Below are 21,909 nucleotides of genomic sequence, written 5' to 3'. Positions count from 1 at the left end.
ATCTGTCAGCAGCACCAACAACAGTTAGAGACTCTCAATCCTATTCAGTGCTTCTTAACCTGTGAGTTTGCTCAATTTCTCCAAAAAGGATCTAATGCAGTGTTGTTGTTAAACATTTTAAAATACTCTGACAGTCTCCGACATGTTGAGCCTGTTGTTGGGAAGTTTTGGATTGGACGTAGCCCCCGTGGAGTCGTGTAGTCATGGAGAGAGAAGTGTCATCTTACCAAAGCAAGATATATTTTTACACCATGTTGTTACAGAGACAGCTTTGACCTGGCGTCTGCTTTCCTTCCCAAAACTTCCCCGGGCAGGAACGGGTGGAAAGTAGTGTGGCACGTGTAAGGAGTGTGCGTCACAACCGCATTTTTGTTTGTGTGATTGCGTGTGGAAGTCGTCTATAAATGATGCTGCTCTACAACCAATTAAAGCAGGAATGCTGTAGCACGCAAAAACAAGATATGAGACACAAGTTTAGCGAAGCCTTGTGAAAGAAAAAGTGTCATAATTTGGCATCAATCTTAAATCTTAAAAACAGTAAATACGGAAGCTGGAAATACATATAAATATGGCTGAAATTATACAAATTGTATCACGGTGTTACACATACACTAAAGAGGCCCAAATAGACATATTATCAACAGTTTAAAAAACCCTCACAGTGATTTATATAAACAGACATGTAATTTTATCATGTGAAAATCACCACATAATAGGTGTGCTTCAAGGTATTTGTTTGAGGCTGCTCACCCAGAGCTTCTCCGCTTAATGCGACATACAACACAGCTCATGCCCCGCATAACTCAAGCGCTCGGATGGGAACGTAGCCGTGTCTGCATCATGTTATATCTTTCAAACCATTAACCTGAAAACCCATTCAGTGATACGAAATATGGACTTCTCCCATCGCCTCTCTGAATACATCTGAATAACTCTGAAGGCCCCTTTAACTTGAAAAAAAGGAGAACTTCATGGCCTTATCCCTGTGAACATTATGGGTTCATTTCTACTGAAACATTTGTACAAAGTCCTCAAAAAGGGCACGGTGGAAAATGTTGTTCTAAAATAATTTTGCCTTCACCTTAGTTGTAATGACTGTAACACAAACTGCATGCAGTGGTTGTGTGTCGTGTTGACATGGTCCTGTTGCACCAACTATCCTGACCTTCTGTGGTGTAACGGTGATCTGATCTGTCCTATCTGAGAGAAGCACTGCAGCTTCAAATCCAGGGTGGATTAACAACACTTTCTTGTCTAAGGTTAAAGGGAGCAGTAAAGACTGGATACAGTACAGATACTGTACAGACACTTCATAGCCTATGATTATGTCTGTGGCACCATAGATTCAGCCACAAATGCCAAGGCAATTACTTTATTAAGTGCTGAGCGATGAGTCAAACGGAGCGACTGCATGCAGCTTAGTTGACAGGCTGGCTGTATACTGTCACAGCTTGGCATCCTCAGTGGGGTTGCGAACAATAAATACATAACTTAAAGTGATTATCTCCTTCCTCTATCGTCAGTATCTGCAGGACGCTTCCCAAAACTGTGTTACAACAAAATAAGTTTGATGATGGGCCAGGGAAATGCAAAAAAATATTGTAAGAGAACACCAGAAATGCAAACGTAATAAAGAAAATGTTGTGTGATCTGCGAGAGGTTTTCCATATCAAACTATAAATTGTCAAATAATAGTGGTTGCCATAAAATACGATCTTAAGCAAACCTCGATGTAAACGGACTCCCAATCTTGAAAACAAATAGGTTTATTATCTACAAAGCTAGATTTAAATAAGAGCAACGACAGATGTTACAATTCACAAACAAAGATAGTACAGGATTAAAGTTGTTAAGAGCTGGACAGGTGCTGACTTTTCTCTATGAGCTGCTCCATTTTAGAAGAATGTAAGGCTTCTCAACTAACACAGTGAGCACGTAGCTCACCACCAACGTCAGCACCAAGTGGCCAAGGAACAGGTACATCTAAAGAGAACACACACGCTGTAGTCTACATATACAGAACTGAGCCAAATCATATGAAACACACGAGCATTCTTCTATGAAATACTTACAAAATTGATGTCTGTATAGTGGATTGGGGTTTCCTGCAAGCCAATGTAGACGATGATGAAGATAGGATGTGTCAGATAGCAGGCGAAACTAATGTTGGACAGAGGAACCCAGAAACTCAGTGACAGGAGTCTCTTGATAAATCCTGGAGAAGCAGATGAATGCAGAAGAAATTATAGAATAGATTTCATTAAATGGAGTGTATAGTTTTGCATTCATAAATTGTTTGTGTTTTTAAGTATGAAAACAGCAGCTCTGGAAGTTATTGAGTATCGAATTATTTAATGCAGTCAATTGATAAATGTGCTTTTCTAAATTGTATTTTGTTTTTTCTTAAGATGGGATTTGGTTCATCTCTTCTTTTGGTTTACCTGCGTAGCCCTCCTCACAGGCAAGGATGACCCAGGCCACTGCCAGAGCCCAGAGTGGTCTGTGCAGCCCCTGATACAGGGCGTGTGGGATTGATGGATGGGTTGGGGTCTCCCTGAGGATGTAGGCCACTCCAACCAACCCGGCCATGACTGACAGACAGCAGAACCAACCAAGAGCTGCCTGCCACTGAACCAACAGCAAGATAGGATATTAAGCACATAAACCAGAACATAAACCAAAAAGTATTAGGGTGTGATGTTTTCCAGTGATATTTTCAGGTATACCTGTCAAGATAATCAGATGTTCTCACCTTTTGCTTGAACAGCTGATCTTTCTTTGTTGTCAGGTATATTCCAGTCAAGATTCCTATTAGAAATGGCCCATATCTTGTGTAGGGTTTCACATAGTAATACAAAACATAGTTCTCAGATGTCCTGCAAAAATAAGTTTATTTTGAGGGAATCAGTTGGATATCAAAATAAGAGATGTATTTATTCTCATTAATTATTACATTACATTATTATAATGTACAGTATGAAAAGTGACTGGTAAGAGTGAGAATTTCTTTACAGGTAATTCACCGTACATTTCATGCATTTGATTCTGAAGCTGTTTTTGCACTGTGACTCAACTGCGACTTACATTGTAGACGGCTGAAAGACTGGCAGCTGCAGGAGTGCAGTTATAACAGCACTGACTACAGTGGTCATCAGCAGGAGACCTCCAGCCACAACAGCAAACACACCTCTGTTTCTGATCAACACAAGACAGATTCGATTACAAGGCTGGAGGTGATATCGTGTATAACAACCCGTGAAATTGATGGACTTTAAGCAATATTTTAGAATCATATTAAAGGATGTGGACATACAGTCTGTAAAAATACACCAACAAAGGAGTGGTAGCATAACACTGAAAGTCTAGAGACAGGTACCATGTCCAAGGAATACACTGAAAAGAGATTTAGAAATAATATGTTATGAAACAGGTAAATAATCTTCAGTAAAATACAGAATATAGGTCTGAATTACAGGTAAAACTTACTATCTCGTGGACTGGGAGGAGATTGCTTATCAGTAGTAAGTTTGCCCACCAGTACGTCTTACAATCCATCAATGTGTCTATAAATGGGAACCAGTAGGGTCCCCAGTGGACCATAGAGATGAGGCCGATAGTTAGACACATAATGAACAGATGCAGCGGCTGAATCCTGCAGTGAAGAAAAACAAACAAACAAATGAGAATTCACAATCATTTATGTTGCTACTATTTACTCTCATGGGAAAAACACATAGATTCATTTCACTGACCAATCAAAACACTGGTACCTTTTAATCCTCTTGAAGAGATAATTTGCAACCAAACTGGGGCTCAGTTTGTTTTCAGCCTTGTCGATGGAGTCCAGTAGAGATCTGGCACTGAGCAAACCCCTGAAACAAAAACAACTGCCAACTTAAAATTTACTGTAAATTTTTTTTTTTTTTTTAGACACACACAATAGCAGTGATTCCCAAACTATGGTATGTGTGCCACTGCTGGTAAATGAGGGAGATGTCCAAACAATTGTCATTTCATTTCATTTTATTACAAAAAAAAAAGTTATCACGTACAAATCACATTACAATGATGTACAAACTAGATTGTAATTCTTAGTATCTGCAGTGGGAATTAATACTTGGGAAATTTGGTCTGGTATATAGGGGTAGATGGTCGGACAGTTTGGGAACCTTAAATCCTCCTTTATTCCATTCTCACCCGAGCAATAAGAAGGTGTCGACAGCCAGAAAAACAGGCCCGCTGATGGTAAGCACATACAGAGGACTGCTTTCAACTGTTTGCTTCCAGTTTTTGTAATTATCTGCAACACAGATATTTTGAAAAATTAGTAATAGAATTTGTAAGAAATTTAGTGACATGTTACTGTGTCTTTTCATACCCAGGTTGTTGAATACGGGGAACTGAGCCGAGTGGCCACATATGATCCACAACAGGCTGAGAACACGGATGCCATTCAGCGAGGAGTATCTGCCTCCCGGGATGGACGAGGAGGTGCTGATAGTTGATAGGTGCTGGCTGGTAGTCTGTAGAGAGAAGGCCTGAAGGCAGCCGTACACACAGCTTCGAGGGAAACACAGTCGCGGGGGCCTGGTGAGGTCTTGAAAAGAAAATATTCAATCATGTCAATACAATCTATATCAAGGGATTCAGCACTGCACGAACCTTCATATCTGGTCATAAAGTTCATTATAAATCTTGGAAAAGCTTTACAAAAATAACATAATGCACTTTGCACACACTGTTTTCTTCTGATGTGTTGCTGTTAACTTCACAGCTGGACGAGCCGTTGGTCTGCACAGTCCCGTAAAGATTGAGGCCGGAGTTTAAACGGGAAGACTCCACAGTAGGGCTGACCTCCCTGTTCGGCTGCCTCCTCATTAAAGCTGTGAACAGGGTCGTGGCGAGAGGAATGGCGACCATTACACAACACACAAACCTGCAGGAGAAAAGAAAAAACATCTTACGTCAATGAAGACAAAAGCAGAGTGTCCTGAGATAAAGTCCAGCACATGTGAAGAGATTCTTAAGCTGCATTTAAAGGTGCAACTACTGTGCACATGCAGATGAGACTGTAGAAAGAGTCTAATCGTGTACTGACAGGCAGGTGACATCAGACACATCAGGAGATACCGCGCTGGACAAACAGTGAGTCATGATCATCTCCTGAGCGGACTGATTAGCCAGAATGTGAGGTAGAGGAGGAACGAGGGACGTCTCACCAAACTGAAGTTTGTCTGTTGAAAGGTGAAAACATGTCACATGTAAAACAAGACACGTATTGTAATGACAAGATGACAGTAAATCCAGAGATTTAAAGTCACTGACCGTACAGCACCAATATTTGTACGTCCTCTTCCTCGCAGGAGTCAGGAACACAAATACCCACAAAGTACTGGACTGTTCCCTACGGTAGTTAAAAAAAAAACCACTTTAACGTTCTGTCAGCTAATATCTCACAGTTATGACTTTGTTTTATGGTTGTTTCCGTTGTTACCTGCTTCAGGAACACCTGGCAGTACTGTCCAGAGAAGCTGGGACCGTGAGCCGAGCGGCACTGCTGCAGCAAACCCGGCCGGTTGGCGTTTCCTCCTTCAACGTTGCTACCCATCTTACCAAACGCGTCGTACACTGACAGCACACAACAGAGGTAAAAAACAATTGATTCAAACATCTTCCACAAGATCTCTGGATAGAAAGAGAAATGGAAATATGCAATATGTCAGCCGAAGCATGTAACAATAGGATACCGTGTTCGTGTAATGTTTTTTATTTGCGTAGGCGGGAAAAAAAAATCCATGTATTTATGACCCTGGGCCCAGAAGGACATTATTCGATGATAAAGGAGGTATGAGGTTGGGAGTAGCTCAATGGATCAAATCCAGGATGCTTACATGAAAGACCAGGGTTAGGAGCCTTTCATCCACCTGTTGATTTTATTCTCTAAAGAAATCTGAGCTACGCATTGCTGTATAATAATAATAATGATAATAATACACCATTTAGACAACTATGAATTATTTAAAATAAAAAAATCAATGTAATACATATGAAACATTTTTGATCATTTTGTTTCTGATGTGAATATAAGATTGAATTTATTTTCTGACTTTTCTGACTATTATTTTATATTTCCCACTCATAAAATGAGCTCTTGGTTTTTAGAGTTAAATGGAATCAGCACCTCGATCTGACTTCTGTATTCTAAGTTGATCATGACTAATGTACAAATATAAAAAAGCCTTACAAAAAGGCAGAGATACTCACTGAGAACAGCATATTCCTTTGGTTTGTCCTGTTTAATTTCCCAGAGGAACATGTTGGTATCCTCCACACATCTTTGTGACACAGTTTGGGTCTGCGTACTTTCCAGTGCAACACTACAAGCCACTAACAGAAGGAACACCACACAACCGAGGGCCATTTTAAGACTGACTGCATCTTTTTTCGTGAAGAAGGTGCTTAAATAACACAAGAGAAGACACATCCTCATCCGGAAAGCAGCGTGAAACTCATCCTCCACGGCTTCATTGAAAAACTGCTTCACTGCTTTACCTGTTTTTTTCTATGTCAGGTGTGAACAGGATTTGGTTTCATGAAAGAAGATGAGAGGCTGACAAAAAGATCCAGGCTGTGATTTTGTCACCACACAGGAGAAACATAATTAAAGTGACAGCCAAATAATGATGCCTGACCTAAAAACTAGCTGTTGAATTACCATAACAACCGTTTGAACAACAGGGTATTTTCAAAAGTCTCATTTTATTTTGTCTAATGATTCTATGATTACTTTCCTATACATAGTGCAAATGCATTTATATTAGCTTTAAATTGCTGCACAGACACAAAAGAAAAGTGCTTGTAAATTGCTTAAAAGCCTCACCTTCACATCACCTACATATTTTCCCGCTGAACCTGTTTTTTACTAGAACCTTTTCTTTCAAGGTAAATTATAGAAACACCTCAGATTGCCCAGTCAGTCAATAAAAGAAATCACCACAAAAGATCGGCCAGTAGAGGGGGAGGTTGTCCCAAAAACACGACTTCACCTGGCAACAGAGGGAAACACGCATTAAGTAAAATGCAGCTATGATTAAATCAATTCTAATTTTGTGCTATAGAGCTAGTTTGTGTTCTAATAGAGAGGATAACTACCCATCGACTTCACTCACTTTGATGGAAAGCCATCAGTCATTTTACTTCAATTGGAGAACATTACATTTTGTCCAATTGCGCTCTTACAGAGCAACATCATAATAAAAAACTAAAAGAGGCAGATGTTTAGTTAATGTAGATTTGTCTTTGCCCGGCTTGTGCAGTGAAAATGAGTGGATTTTTTAAAATATATTTCTGTAGAGAGCAGCTGATGTCTCGTGTGCAGGCGACATCAGATCTCTTCCCCTGGCAGGTTTCATTATTTATTGACATGAAGAACAACTCTGTACACAAAGCATCAGAAATGTCTAGAAATGGCAGCAGCAGCAAGTAACACTCTAATCACCAAACAATTCACAGACTGCTTCTCACATGCAGTTTTACAGCGCAAAACTTCTTATTGTAGAAAAACGACTGTCCAAAACTGAGTGATGTTTTTTGGAAATGCTTAAGACAAAGAAAACGATGGAAAACAAACTTGAGATAGTGTTTGTTTAAGATACTGTTTGTTTAATGGATCTGGCTGTCTCCCATGAATCATTCAGTTTTACAGCCAAGTTTACATTCGCAGAGGTTTTCCTTTAGAGGTTTTTTTTTCCCAGTGTAATTCCTGTCAGTGAACATTCATTATTCTTATTCAAAGTCAACGCAAGGAACCACAGACTGAAGACAAGATTAAAAAAAAGAGAAAATATAAAAAGTTAGTTATGAAAAATACAGGGACATTTTAATTTTGTTGTTATTGTGCTGCGACAACAGTTTTACATAAATATGCTGTAAAGAAGACTGCTTTTCAAAGAAAGGCAAGTGCTTTGTAAGTTATATTTAAAATATTCGGGTAAATAAACATTTATAAGTCAATTTTAATCTCAAAGAGCTGCCATTTATAGGGTCTTAAGACAGGAATGAAACATCAACATAAAAAAAGCTTTACAAAATACTTTGCAAAAAGCAAATTTGGCCCACATGTTGGTCTTTAAAAGATCTAATAATCTTTGATCTCATCATCCATAAACCTCAGAGCTTTAAACTCATTTTAAATATTTTAAGTGTTCAGAATTTGTGTTTTATTTCTATGCTTTTATTTGGGAGTGGGAGTGGAAATAGAAAAAAAGTGAGTTGGAGAATAACTGGGATTCTAACCAGAGTCTCGCTGGTCAGGAATTTTGTTGAGTATGTATTTGATATGTAATTGATGATAACTTGATAAGGCGGTAAAAAAATTCAGCAGATGATCCGCTCCTTCTTCAACTGATTGTCCTGAAATCATCCTCCTGAAATATCATTTTAGTTTGGCTCAAATTTGCCGCAGAGATTTTGTTATCGTAACAATTGTTTCCAGGTGTGGGCCAGAAGGAGGGTCTTATTGTTGAAGATAAACCTCGAATATTATGTCATCCATGAAATCTAAAAGTATAAATTCAAAATAAGGACCTCAGCTAGAGGTGTCATGGCAACAGCTAAGAATTGCGCCAAAGCATGTAATACACCCACCAGTCCACTAGAGGACAGTGTCACGGTTTTGCCTTGCAAAAGCGTGACGTAAAATACACAGTTAGGTTGAAGGAAAAAAAAAAAAAGGGTAAGCCACAAAAACTACTTCGGCAGGGTTGGGAAGAAATCTTTTTAAATTACTCCACTTTGCTTTATCGCAGAATTGGGTGAAAATCAGGTGTTTTATCCAATAAACCACCCCTGTCTCTCATTTTTGTACTTTATCAAACAACCTCCATCAGATGACCTTTGTTTGCGTCTACTTTTCACGTAGAGGGAACGGCAACCATCACGCTGACTCGCTGCCCTCTAGTGGACTGGCCGGTGTATTTCGTGTGACACGTGTACCAGGGATACGTGAAGCTCCCACAGTTTTATATACTTCTGTTCCCGACATTCGTTGGACATTAGCAGCATTGAAAATCCAGAACGCTGCTGACTGCATGAGGATTAATCCCATAACAACACTATATCATACATTATCTAGTCCTAGTGGGAACTGTTTATAATAAAAAGCTCTTCCCCTAAAAAAAAAGTTCTATCTAAGGCCTATAGAAACATCTACATCTGTACAAAAAACGACTTTGTTCCAGTTACTGAAAGACAAATAAAGTGACTTTGATGTTTCTTACATATTTCTGTGTATATTGTATACATATTGTAGTAAACTACATGTATCTACAGCATAACCAGAGGAGGTACTGTAGGTTTAACGGGTGGAATGGTTAACGAGAGTCCTCCTCTCACTTTTCAGCTGCACTCAGTCTCTTTGACTTGATGAACGCCATCCCATGTGTCCTCATGTGAGTGTTCAGGTGTCCCTCGGTTTCAAACGTCTTCCCACACACTTTGCATTTGGTGCTCGGCGTCCCGTCGTTGTTCTCGTCCGTAACGTCTAACTGGTTCTCTCTCTGACTCTCCTCGTCCTCCTTGCCCCGGCCGTTGTACCGGCCGAGACCCTGCGGCTCCTTCAGCCGATGGACGATGAAGAGGTGCCGGGCCAGCGAGCGGTGGGAGGTGTAGCACAGGCCGCACTCCTGACACTGGTAGGACGAGCCGTCCGACTTGTGCTGGGGAATGTGCTGGTGAAAGGCGGCGATGTCTTCGGTGGTGAAGCTGCAGACGGCACACTTGTGAACTTTGAGGATGTTCACCTTGAGCCTCTTCAGCGGCTGCGAGACGGAGCCCCTGGAGTTCAAGCCTGGAGGCCCCTCATCTTCTTCTGGCTTCCTTTTGGGGCTGAGGCTCTGTGGAGGAGTTCAAATTAGATTGATAGGAAATACATTCAAAAAAAAGAAAAAAGAAGCATTTTCTTTGCACATTTGTGCCACGGTACCATTTTCTTGTCAGGTGAAGCCTCCACGCTGTTGGGGTTAGCGGTCTTTCCTCCTGGGTCTTTAACTCCGTGCATCAGCTGAATGTGCTGATCCAGCAGCACTCTTTTAGTGAAGGGCTGACTCAGAGCTGGACAGTGCCTATCAAAGTACAATAAAATAACAATCAGAACCCTTTGCAAGCTGATTTTGTTTTCTGTTACTTGTATACATACTATTTGCATACATTCTCCTTTTGCCTCACTTCCTGTTTGCTGTGGGGCTCCGCCTTCCCCTTGATTGACGGCGGTGTGCACCTGGCTTACTGTGTGGACCTCTCTTAATTGCTGTGGGCTGAACGAGGACCACTGTGAAAGTTTTATCACTTACACATCAAATGTGACTTTTCCGTTTGTTTGCTCGCTTATAAAACGCGACTTGTGCACAATTGTAGAAGAGGTGCCGACGCCTGGTTTTGTGTGGAGACCATGCTGAGTTCAATGATCAGTGTGTGTACTCACGGGCAGGTGTACACCTTCCTCAGCCCCTTGTGCTTGAGACGGTTGTGTCGACAGAGACTGTGAGAGGAGCTGAAAGACTTGTCGCACTGTCGACATGGGTGCTTCTTCAGTATCTGCAGTAACACAGGAATACGTAAAAAAAAAAAAAAAAAAAAAAAAAAAGCTTCAACAATGTCACCCCCCCTCATGAATTTAACAGAAAAAGTCAAATTAATTTGCTGAGTGAATAGTGCAGTTTTCAAGGTATCCTGTAGGGGGCGATGAGCGCCTGCAGACAGTCCACCGGCGCGCCGGCTAGTTACGAAGACAACTTAATGGTTGACATTAATGTTATTGAAGACAGCTGTGCCTGAAGGTTAATCTCTGGTGAGTGTATTTTTGTTGTTGTTGTTGTTTTGTTTGTTTTGTTTGTTCTGTGCTCGTTTAAACTGAATCCGGCTTGTTTTCATGACATAAGACAATTTTCAAAACAAGTTTTATTACCTAAAAAAAACATTTGTCTTTTATTTCGCTGTGTTCAGGTTATGTGAACATTTAAATTGGTAATTAGAGTGATGAAGGACCGCTAACTACCTGCATATTGAAGAGTCTGACATGAATTGAACTTCTATCTGTGACATGCCGGATAGTTTTATTTACGGCTTAATTTTGAGAGAAGACTACTCAACCTGTCGCTGGTATATGATGTGGTGTTTGTTTATTTGGTTGTTTTTTTCCCCTAGTTATACGAGTTAGTAGGCTACATGGTTTAATAGTTTGTCTGTTTTTATGTCTCTGTATTTATTGTGTTTTTTTCCTACCTGCACACGAGATTAATGCAGTTGTTAAAAATACTTTCCTACTCGTACTTATTCTGTTTCTATATTTCATATACGGAGATGTTGTATTGTGATATACGATCGGGCGTCTGTGTTTTATTTTGAAAATTGACCGGATGCTTCCGGCTGTGAGCAGTTTAACGTGAATACCGTCAAAACTAGAATAGATGTATGTTAATTATAAAGCTCCTCGGTTTATTGATAGAATGAAGGCTGGGCTAAAAGGGCAAAAATCATACAGGGTATTTCTATCAATACAGCATAAAGATGTTGTAGGGATGACTGCTGGTGCCTTTCACAAAAAAATATTTACCTAATGAGATGTTTGATAAATAATCAACAGTAATGTGGCTATAAAGACAAAGTGGATAAAGGCAAACAGAATAATCTGGTAAAATCAGAAAATGACATCACTCTACTGCCATGCAGCCTTTAGAGCCACATAACCTATAATATCCGCAATGTATAAATTTATATGATGATGCGATAAAATACTGATATATTTCACCAACTTTCTTATGAGAGTGGTTTTTAAATTTTACCTTGCCGTGTTCTCGCCTCACGTGCGCCACAAAGATCTCCCGGGAACTGAAGAGGCCGGTGCAGTCTCCACATGTGTATCCTGAGCTGGCCGGGTTACTGTTGGTTTTCTTCAGCTGTGAAGGCTTCTTTTCTCCTTTGTCTTGATTAATGACATTTCCTCCATCTTTGCTGCTGCTGTTGTTGTTGTTATGGGGGCTGTTGCTGTTAGTGCTGTTTGAATTTGTTGGTTTTGTGCTGAGGGGAAGGTTGATACCGAGGTTTGGTGGGCCCTCTGTGGTCTTCAGGGTTCCATGGATGGCCTTGAAAAAGGAGCCACATGGGGTACAACTATAACTATAAATTTATAAAAAGCTCTGTAACCATTTTTCAGACTAAAGATATCATTTTTCATGTAATTGGCTTTGGAACTTACAGCTTAGTGTAATGTTTGAAGTTGAAAACAGTCTTGATAGAACTAAGACGAGCTATATAACAAATGGACACTCTTATCTAGAGATGGGCATTTTAAGCAAAAATACTATCTGACATTTGCTAGGAACTGTTATTCTTTTATTCTATTTCTGCTATTGTTCTCCGTAGCATCTAATCTTTCAGCGTGCTGTATAACACTTGCAAACAACTTTTAGGTGCATTGCCGCCACCTTCTGGTTGTAATGATGCACTACTACTAGGTGCCGGTACAAACAAAGGAAAATATATTTTATGAGTCAAGATGATAGTCACATAAAATGCAAAAATATTCAAAAATTTGAATAAATCATTTCCCATCCCTGCTATAATCAAGAATGCTTAAAATCAAGTAATTTGTCTGCCTACCTTGATGTGATCCAACATGAGCTGCTTCTGTGCGTAGTGCATGGAGCAGTCCGGGCATTTGAACACCGAAACTTTATAATTGATGATGTGCTGGTCGAAGTGTGTGTAGAGCAGGGACTGCAAAGTGAACACGGTGTCACACATTGAACATTTATAGATCATCCTGAAAGACAAAAAAAAAAACAGAGTCCAATAAAATGAAACCTGAAAAAGCCACGTCGAAAATTCTAGCCGTTGCTGAGCAAAATTAATTTTTTTGTTCACATCAAACTGCTGAATATTCTGTTATAGTTGTATTCTCACACTTAATTTCAGTTTTAAAACCATATATGAACAAACACCTTGTATTGGTTTAGTTTATTCCATATTGTTTGACATATTCAACTAAAATCTTGAGGCGCAATCAAGGCCAGACACACATTGGTGCCAGAGCAGCTGCTCCTGAGCACCCGTATCATCGGTACTGCTCACAGTGGACAGTGTGTGAGTCAGCGAAAGGTTGCCGAGTGGAAAAAAAAACAAGCTAGAATTAAGCCACCGCATCTAAAAGCCACAAATCCTGCGACGGATGAAGCAGCAAGGATGGTTTTCCACAGAAAAGGGATTGGACATGGGTTAGTGGCGTGTGCCTGTTTGAAAGAAAGCTTGTGTGTGTGTATGTTGTGTTGGCCTTGTAGCTTTGATTGACAGTTGAAATCAATTTAACTAAAAGTAATTATTTATTGGTACATATATAACATAATACATTTATTTTAGCATATTTTTTTAAAATAATATTTAGAGTAGCTACAGCATGTAAAGACCTACTTGGGCTCTCCTGCCTTCACTCCTGGATGCTGCGTAGATGCATGCGAGTGTGTTCCAGGCGCAGACTTGAAGGCCATTGGGCAGAGAGGACATTTATAGAAGATCTCACAGTGGGAACTCTGGATGTGAGATTTTAGAGTTGCAACATCCGCAAAGATCACAGTACAGTGGATACAGCTGGAGGGAGAAAACGAGAAAACGACTTTTCATTCAGACTTAATTCAGACATGTTAAGTTTGGCCGGGTATCATTCGAAGAATTTTGGATCCCGATGCCTCGACCTCGATTTAGGTTCCTGAACGATACTTTATTCAACACCAATTTTATAACGGATGTCCCCTAAATGTATGCAAGTTGTGGCTAGACGCTACAATTTACCAGTTTTCCCATAAAGCCTCACTTGAGAAGCTATAGCTACATGCTGCTATTTACTTGCTAGTGCATGTGGGTATTGAGTATGAGATGACAAGGCTTTTTTTTTTTTGACAGGAAACAGAACTGAAGCAATTCAGTGTGCTATAAAAATATCAAAGTTTGCTATGCATCCCCAAATGTATATTCATCTCATTCCTCTGATTGATCTGACTTGACTGATTTCATCTAGATGGTCTCTTTTTTCATCTACTTTTTGAGCATCATGCAGAGGGTCAGGATCAGCTCAGGACTCATGACTTTTCTGCAGGGAAATATATTCATATTCACTCTCTTGTCAAGGTTAGATAAGAAGATAATTGCCTGGCAAGTCTGTACACTGGATATCAATCTGCAACCACGACATGGTCATCTTACCTCAGCATGAGGCACCTTGAATATCTCGAACATGTTTTATCTACGTTTGTGGGTGGATGTTTTTTTTTAATTTTTTTTTTACCTTTGGCCAGTTGTTATGCTAAGCTAAGCTAAGCTAACCACCTACTCACTCAAGCTTAGTGCACAGATAAGAGGGTGGTGTTGATACTCTCATTTAACCATCAGCAAGAAACCAAATAAGTATATTTCCCAGAATTCCAAACTATTAAAACACGTAGGTGAATCTGTTTAAACTCTTATTTCGGTGATTTAAAAAAAATTGTTTTGCGCAAAAAGCAGAGTTTTGAAGTTAAAATCTGAGAAGTTCTGTGCAAGTGCAGGTATTTATTTATTTATTTAGATTTATGAGTCTTTATTCATATGCAGTGAAAATATCATTAACAGAGAATAATCCAATAACATATATCAGATTTTAACTTTAAGACAAACTATTCATTCTATTTTGTAACTGGACCATAATTGCTCAAATACTGAGTTTCCGTTTTTAATGGCTCTTATCTTGTGCGACTCCACATAAGCATTTTGACCGTCACTTTAAGGGATGAGAGCTTGTCAAGCTGAAGCAAACATAATGTATAACTGTAATTAAAAATGACATTACAAGAGAGCAGGGGGCATTTAAATCAGTCTGGCCACTTACAGAAGAACATGACTCGATAAAGTGACGTGTTTTTAATCAGATCTCGGATTTGATCATACAAAACTATTCAAAAGACTGTCTCACCACAACAGAGGACTAAAATGCAAGTTTATAAAGGTCCGGTTTTAGTTGAGGTAGACTCACCGGTAGCCGACTCTTCGGGTGTAATGCAAGCAGTTCTTCGTGACATGTGATTGGAAGTGAACAGAGCGACAACTGGCACCGCACTCTGGGCAAATGTAAGGAGACTTGTGCTGGTGGATTCGCTGGTGTGACAGAAAGCTGCACTGATTTGGGAGAAGCATTTGGCAAATAGTGCACGTTTTCTAGGGGACAAAAACAAAGGAGATAAGAGAATCATCAAGTCTTGGTGCTTTTTTTTCTTCATGATACTGGAGCATTTTCAGTCAGATTATAAGGAGTTATCATAACATTAAGGGTAGTATAATTATGTGATATCCATAATACAGCTAAAAAAAATCTGTTCATTCAGCACGGAAAACAGACAGATTTGGATTTGTATACTAAAAGTTGAAAAGTGACATTTGAAAAAACTGAAAAGAAAAACAATAGCATGTCTTTCAACACAGATTTTCTTATTTTACTCTGATCAGCCTGTATGATTGGCAGTTATTATCACATATTTGTCTCAAATATAATGTCGAGGCCAGTAGGGGCCTACTAAGCCTGGGTAGGTTTGGGAGGCTGTTATTACCAACTCATTTAATTATTCCAGTGTCAAGACTCTGCAAACTGCACCCACTACTAGGCCAGAAGGTTACATTCAATACAACCTCTTGTGGTTGTAGTTGTTAGGTCTGGTGAAGTATAATGAGGACTTAAAATCCACATAGGAGTGGTTGAATGGTTCAACCACAGACCTTTCATCCAGGACAATGCTGTTCCTGTCCTGTGTGAAAACAAAAGTCAATGTTGACCTAATTTTCCTGTGAATTTGGCACAGATGTGTGATAATAACCACCCAGTCAATGTCTGACAACAGTCTAACCGCCGGCTTTCCATATGGGATAACTCGCAGATCTCACTTTAACGTGAACTTGTGTACCAATGACCAGAGTTGCCTGAAATAGGCTCTCACATATTATGCAGTGATTCACACGTCACATACACGTACCTGACCACTGGACTCTGGCGCCTGTTGATAGTGCATGGCTAGTGAGCTGTCGTCCTGGAACATTTCGTTACACTCCAAGCATTTTAGGCTGTGCCGGCAGAGTTTTGATGCATCATCCTCTAAGGGCATGGCTGCGACGAGAGGAGCACTGCATGGAGCTGAAATCACTACAGTTTGGTTCCCGGCACCAGCACCTTTCCCTTGGATTTGACCTGTTGGCGCTGTTGCTTGAGAGGTAGAGGTGGTGCTGTGGGCGTTAGGTGGTCCGGATGAAGCCGATGTACCAATCATCTGATCAGCAGGGATGGGTTTTAGGATCAGGTGTGAGCACTGCATGACCATCCCTTTGTCCTTGTGGCCCCTAGCATGAGACAAGAGGCTGCATTTGTTGTAGAACACGAGACTTTTGGCACAGTGGTTGCAAGTGACCTCGATCCGCACACTGCGGCGTTCGTAATGCTGTGTCAGGCTCTTCTCGAGAGCAAATGAATCTCCACACTCCAGGCACTTGTAGCCACGTGAGGGTAGAGAGATACAGGCCAAGGTTGGTGGAGAGAGGTTTGGGATGTACACAGGGACAGGATTCATGCTACTCAGGACTTTATTGAAGGCATCCACTACAGAACTTTGAGAGCTAGTGAACACTTGAACCCTGGAGACTTTCTTTGAGGCCTGGCCAGTGAGAATTGTCTGCCGTTTGACTTGTTGTGATTGTTGATGCTGGGGCTGTTTGGAGGAGGACAGGACCTGTTGAAGCTCACAGGCTGCAGAGGACACTGTCTGAGGCAGAAGATTGAGCTTACCAAGATGGACTGTCTTTGGCACAAGTTTGGCATTGGCCAGACTGGAAGCAGGTACCATAACAGTCTGTTGCTGGATGGCATTAGCAGCTTTCAAGATGGCGTTGCTGGCACTTTGCACTGACGCAGCAGGAATGACTGTTGCTTTTACTGTAGTGTTGTTAGCCAGCTTGAGGTTGATAACTCGTGAACCAGCTGTCTTGACTGCTGAGACTGGCAGGAAAGCGGTTGCCACAGGCTTAATAGTCATTTGCTTGGTTATTTCGATTGAAGGGCCTGCGGCGGTGGTGACTACTGTGGTTGGCAGAGATGGCCTTGTGGGAGATGAGAAAATTGCACTGGTAGTTGCAATGATGGATGGGGTATGCTCTCCTTTTTTCAGACCGTCTGCTTCAAACTCTGGCAGGAATCGGGTGACGGTGCGTTTGATCTGTCCAGATGAAGTTTTAATGGTTTTTATCCTGACTCTCGGGATGACCGGGGTGTTGTCTGTGTTTGAGTTTGGGGAACCTTTGCTGCTGCCCTCACTGGTGACACTACAAGGGCTGTCTGGTTGTCTGGTTTGCAACCTCTTTGCCAACTCTGAGTCCTGCTCCTGTGACTTCTCTGGAGCTCTGGGGTTGTCACTGGCCTGGATGGATTCCTTCTGTGTTGTAGGAGAATCCAAAGCACACAAGTCTGCAGCACTAGCCTTCTTGGCACTGAGTGCGACTATGGCTGCTATGCAAGATGAAAGTTTTGTAGAGGACTTGGCTTTGACCTGGGGGACACTGGACACATCAACGAGCCCTGACGACTCCCCAGCTTCCTTGCACTCTTGAATTTGAGACTTGAGAACAGGTTCCTTGAGTCCTTCCTCAGGTAAAGTTAATTTAAGGTGATCGTTGGTCTCACAACCTCTGACGGCGCCGTTGTTGTTTTGATCAGTTTTTTGGTGTCCGTTTGTTCTGAGCTTAGAGACACTGTCCACAACCAGAGATTTGGGATTGTGGTCGTCTCTCTCAGCTGTAAGCCTAAAGAAAGTCTGGCCTCCCGGCTGGTCCATGGGGTCGTCCACCTCAATTTTATCATCATCATCAAACTCTTCGGCACTAGAGATTGGGCTGAACTGATTGAAAGTGCACTGATTGTTTATTTTCTGTCCTTCCACTGTGGGAGTTTTCCATCCATTCATGGTAGAATAAGTACTGGGTGGTATTGTGGTCAAGAAGCCATTATGAAGTCCATTTCCAGTGCCTACACAACGAGGTTGGGGATGGGAGTGGAGATGCCCATCCTTCTCTGACATGGTTGCACCATGTTCACTGGTGTCTATGTTTCTGATGTTCTTGACAATAACGCTAACACCAACGTCGTGTGCTGTTGAAGGATTGTGGGCATCGTCTTCATTGGTAGTCACGGCACCACCGGGTTGCTTCACTTGTCCGTCATGGTCGTCTTGGTGGCCAGATTCAATAGCGGCTTTAGGATCCACCATGTCCGGGATGTCGAAGGCCGCCAGCAGGTCATCAAAGTCTGGCGTCTTCATATCTCCCATGTTCCTGTTCCTGTTCTGATGAGGAGATCACCTGGAGAACACAGATGAAATGCAAAGATAATTAACTAGCTAGGTCTTAACGACATCATTTTAACGGTATCTTAATCTGAATCTTTGACATGCATTTAAGATTTTTGGACGACATGACATTTTACAATGAAACTTGGTATCGTTTTTGTGTTATAGTTTCTATTTGATTAAAATCGAATACAATGGAATGGCAAAAAACAAAAAGCTGTTGAAATTACTCTGATTACTTGGCTCCTCGATTCCACAATAGAAAGGTATATATTCTTATAGGCTGCACTCTATAAATGTTGTGGCAATATTATCTGTAGAGCTTATTATTTGTCATACAACCATCTGTTTGGCGCGATGGTTGTGTACAATCAAATTATGCGTCACAGTGATGCAGAGCTCTCTTGAAATAACAAATCCAGCTGACATACATTACATACGTATAAGTACGTACAATTAGGCCTATTTCCGCCATATTTGTCTTTCATTGACCTGCTTGAGAGAAAAACGACCGGGCGCTGCATGCTGGTCCACATGGGGGGTAGATGTGACATTTTGATAACATGAAATTTGGGTGCTCCGCAAAACATTTCTCCTTCTCAATCAATACATGCTCAGCATTGCTGTGAATACAAAAAAAAAAGAAGAAGCTGTAATCGGTAGAAAGATGATAGTATATCTTTTCTTGAAAAGCTGCCGATGAAACATGACAAGGTCATCGTATTGTGCTCCGACTACATCAGAGTGTTGTTTGATTCCATGTTTCTTGATATATAATCAGGACAATGATGGATCTAGTTATAGTAATATAGAAGATGACTGCACTTTTCCCCACTTATAGAAAGGCTCTCCTCAGCTGACTTTCAGTGGTGAATTTAACATGTGATGTTTGTATGAAAAGGAATACAATGGGTTTATTTCTCATCAACAGCAGTTGTCAGTATAACATGTTCTTGTTAGGGATTTCTATGCAAAATGCTTTCAGAGCATTACTGTGTAGAAAAAACTGGATTATAATTTTTCAGAAATTAATCTTTATTTTTTGTTACAGTAAACAACACAAATAATCTGTGATGGGACTGAAATGCATTGTTTGTATGTATTATGGGTGTTTGGGACAAAAGGCACAGCCATGGAGCTGCTCTGCTTGTACGTGCAGCTAAACCACTGCTGCTCTTTGATCCAAATGCATGGCAGCCACATCTGCACACACAGACCCACATTTTACAGCCTCAGCTGTGGTTTTAAAATGCAAAAATGTAATCCAGATGATTGGATAGGAATGATCATGAGGTTGACACAAATAAAATGATAAAAAAAAAAAAAAAAGGGATGTAATGGAGGGAGAGGGCAGGCAGCAAATGCAGTGAAGGGGAAAAAAATGGCTGCTGAGCTGTGAAGCTGCAGCAGAGAGAGAAAGGCCTGGTGGAAAGAACAGCTAATGACAGCCAGAGCAGCCTGACATAGAAAGTATAAATCAAGGTTATGTGCACGTAAATATGAAAAATACACAACACAGAAGCCCTCTCAACAACAACAGTTTAATACACGCGCCTTGTTACCACCTGAAATTGACACACTGTGTAAAAGACCTCTATAATCTAAGCAAAGTGCATGTAAAATAATGGTGGAAACATGCAAGTGAAGCAGCAACTCCTCACCCTCTTGCCTGCGTCTCCCTCCAGCCACTAGCCAAACCTTCTTTCCCTTCTTCCTTCCATCCTGCATCAAACAGAGTCACAACACTACTAGCCCACAAAAGCCATCCACCCCACCCCTGCCTGGAAAAAAAAAAAAGGCTTGATTCTTCCCAACCGGGCAAAGGCCCAGAATACAGGGTCAGATTACATCCAGGGATCTGGTGAATGCTGGTGGTCCTGGTAAGGATCGTCCTTAGTCATCTCTGCACCACTGGCACAGCACACAGACATATAAACAGACAGATAGATCATGCTCCTGTGTGTGTGTGTGTGTGTGTGTGTGTGTGTGTGTGTGTGTGTGTGTGTGTGTGGCAGGCTGCAGGCTGCAGATTCACAGACTCCCAGCCAGCCACGTCCCCCTGCCCTCGTCCCTTCCCAAATCCCTTCCCAAATCTCCGTGCTCCCTGTGAGCCGTGCTGCGTAGCTCTCCGCCATCCGGGCCGGCAGCGCGAGCTGCGGCACCGGCATCTTTGCCTGCTCCACGGCAGCCAGTGGCTGAGCTGCGAATGGCTGCCATGGAGCAGCCTGGCCTATCTCTATCCCTGTGGAGCACAGAGACTGCATTGTTCCTGTCAGCGCTCTGCCTCAAACCGGTTTCAGCTGGTTCCGATCACCCAACATAAAGCCCTGTGCTGCAGCAATGGCCTCAGAAACACACATGCACAAGCAGATTGCCCATCTCCCAGAAATCACTGCAACATCTTTCACCAAACTATGTGCACATTTGTCATATCGGTAATATTTAAGGGGATTGGTGGAGACGTAGTTTAAGTAGATTCACTAGCAGTCTTGCAAAGCCTTCAAACAACAACAATCCAGAAGAATATGGACAGATGCCTTGACACAAATATAAAAAGACAGGACAGCAGTAAATGTAATGCCAAGAATAACAACATGTACACAAAAGAATGTGTTGAATGAGGTAAGATTAGAAAACAAATAAGATAAAATGATGAGTCCTGATTGTAAAAGCAGCTGATAACACACTAAAAAGGTAGTAAAAGTTTAGTCTGGTTTCTTGGCCTGTTTCTCCAGCCTCTCCCTCAGTGCCCCCCCCACCACCACACACACACACACACACACACACACACACACACACACACACACACACACACACACACACACACACACACACACACACACTGCCTCTCCTGCCATCAGCATTACACATGTCACTGTAATATAAAGACAAGGAATGTCAGCAAAAGACAACAATGTGACATGTGCAAAAACAGGCCATTCATGCACCTTCCTCCCAACAATTCCATCAACCACATGCCCCCCAACCCCCTTCTTGCCCCACATACGCCCCGCAGACACACATAAACATGCACTTTCATGCATATACAGAGGTAAATGTGGCCATACCCTTGTCAGATTTTTTTTCCCCCACTCTGAGAGACATTCAGGGGGAAAAGTCTTCCTGTAGAGGCCTCAGCACCTGCCTTTACTCTGCCCCAGCCATTCTAGCCTCCACCCCCCCCCCCACCTCCGCCCCCCCTCTACCACCCCACCCCTCCCTTCCCCCTTTTCCCAGTCTCCGTCACTGGGTCAGTCCTAGATTTTTTTAGTCCTAGTCCAGGCCTCGTTTTTCTCCTGCAGCCCCCACCACCACCACCACCACCACCACCACCTCCCCTGTGCATGAAGGGATGGACTGAGAAAGGGGGCAGTGTTCAGCAGGCGAATCAGGCCTTTTGTCTCTGCCCTTGCAGGGGGGGGTGAGGGGACTCTCCACTCTGGCTCTGGAGCAGCAGCAGCAGCAGCAGCTGGTGCAGAGAAAGAAGAGAGAGAGAGAGAGAGGG

At 41.7% G+C, this 21,909-nt stretch overlaps 3 protein-coding genes across 6 annotated transcripts in view; 1 reads left to right on the top strand and 2 right to left on the bottom strand.

Annotated features, from left to right (window-relative positions):
* grp (gastrin-releasing peptide) overlaps positions 1-21,909 on the top strand; it is a 37,076-nt gene that overhangs the window by 7,385 nt on the left and 7,782 nt on the right. Inside the window, exons 1-3 of one of the 2 annotated variants that reach the window (XM_069170498.1) lie at positions 5,166-5,244; positions 5,364-5,409; positions 5,504-5,647. The exons of the other annotated variant lie outside the window; for it this stretch is intronic. The gene's annotated coding sequence lies outside the window, so the exon portion shown is untranslated. Of the gene's footprint in view, positions 1-5,165; positions 5,245-5,363; positions 5,410-5,503; positions 5,648-21,909 lie in introns of those variants that run through there. 2 annotated transcript variants of the gene reach the window in all.
* oacyl (O-acyltransferase like) lies at positions 1,743-6,460 on the bottom strand. The gene is made up of 15 exons (XM_069170471.1): positions 6,265-6,460; positions 5,495-5,628; positions 5,326-5,404; positions 5,099-5,234; positions 4,740-4,936; positions 4,379-4,597; positions 4,198-4,300; positions 3,771-3,872; positions 3,487-3,652; positions 3,314-3,393; positions 3,085-3,195; positions 2,753-2,876; positions 2,442-2,628; positions 2,073-2,215; positions 1,743-1,983 (listed from the first exon to the last, which is right to left on the bottom strand). The coding sequence occupies exons 1-15, from the start codon at positions 6,419-6,421 to the stop codon at positions 1,879-1,881; spliced, it is 2,043 nt and encodes a 680-aa protein (XP_069026572.1). The 5' UTR covers positions 6,422-6,460; the 3' UTR covers positions 1,743-1,878.
* Positions 7,403-21,567, bottom strand: znf532 (zinc finger protein 532). Of its 3 annotated transcripts, none has more exons than XM_069170426.1 (9): positions 21,473-21,567; positions 16,050-18,417; positions 15,059-15,240; positions 13,465-13,641; positions 12,658-12,820; positions 11,841-12,140; positions 10,481-10,593; positions 9,983-10,121; positions 7,403-9,893 (listed from the first exon to the last, which is right to left on the bottom strand). In XM_069170426.1, the coding sequence occupies exons 2-9, from the start codon at positions 18,384-18,386 to the stop codon at positions 9,390-9,392; spliced, it is 3,915 nt and encodes a 1,304-aa protein (XP_069026527.1). In that variant the 5' UTR covers positions 18,387-18,417; positions 21,473-21,567; the 3' UTR covers positions 7,403-9,389. The 3 variants fall into 3 exon arrangements, with proteins under 3 accessions (XP_069026527.1, XP_069026519.1, XP_069026536.1); XM_069170418.1 differs by lacking the exon at positions 21,473-21,567 and adding an exon at positions 20,066-20,390; XM_069170435.1 differs by lacking the exon at positions 21,473-21,567 and adding an exon at positions 18,897-18,984.

This window comes from Embiotoca jacksoni, unplaced genomic scaffold (genome assembly GCF_022577435.1).
Source record: "Embiotoca jacksoni isolate LCO1_2020_lvr unplaced genomic scaffold, fEmbJac1.0.p SCAF_10, whole genome shotgun sequence".
In the NCBI taxonomy this organism is placed as follows: Eukaryota; Metazoa; Chordata; class Actinopteri; family Embiotocidae; genus Embiotoca; species Embiotoca jacksoni.
The sequence above is the reverse complement of the archived record's forward strand: the minus strand, read 5'-3'. Positions and strand labels throughout refer to the sequence as shown.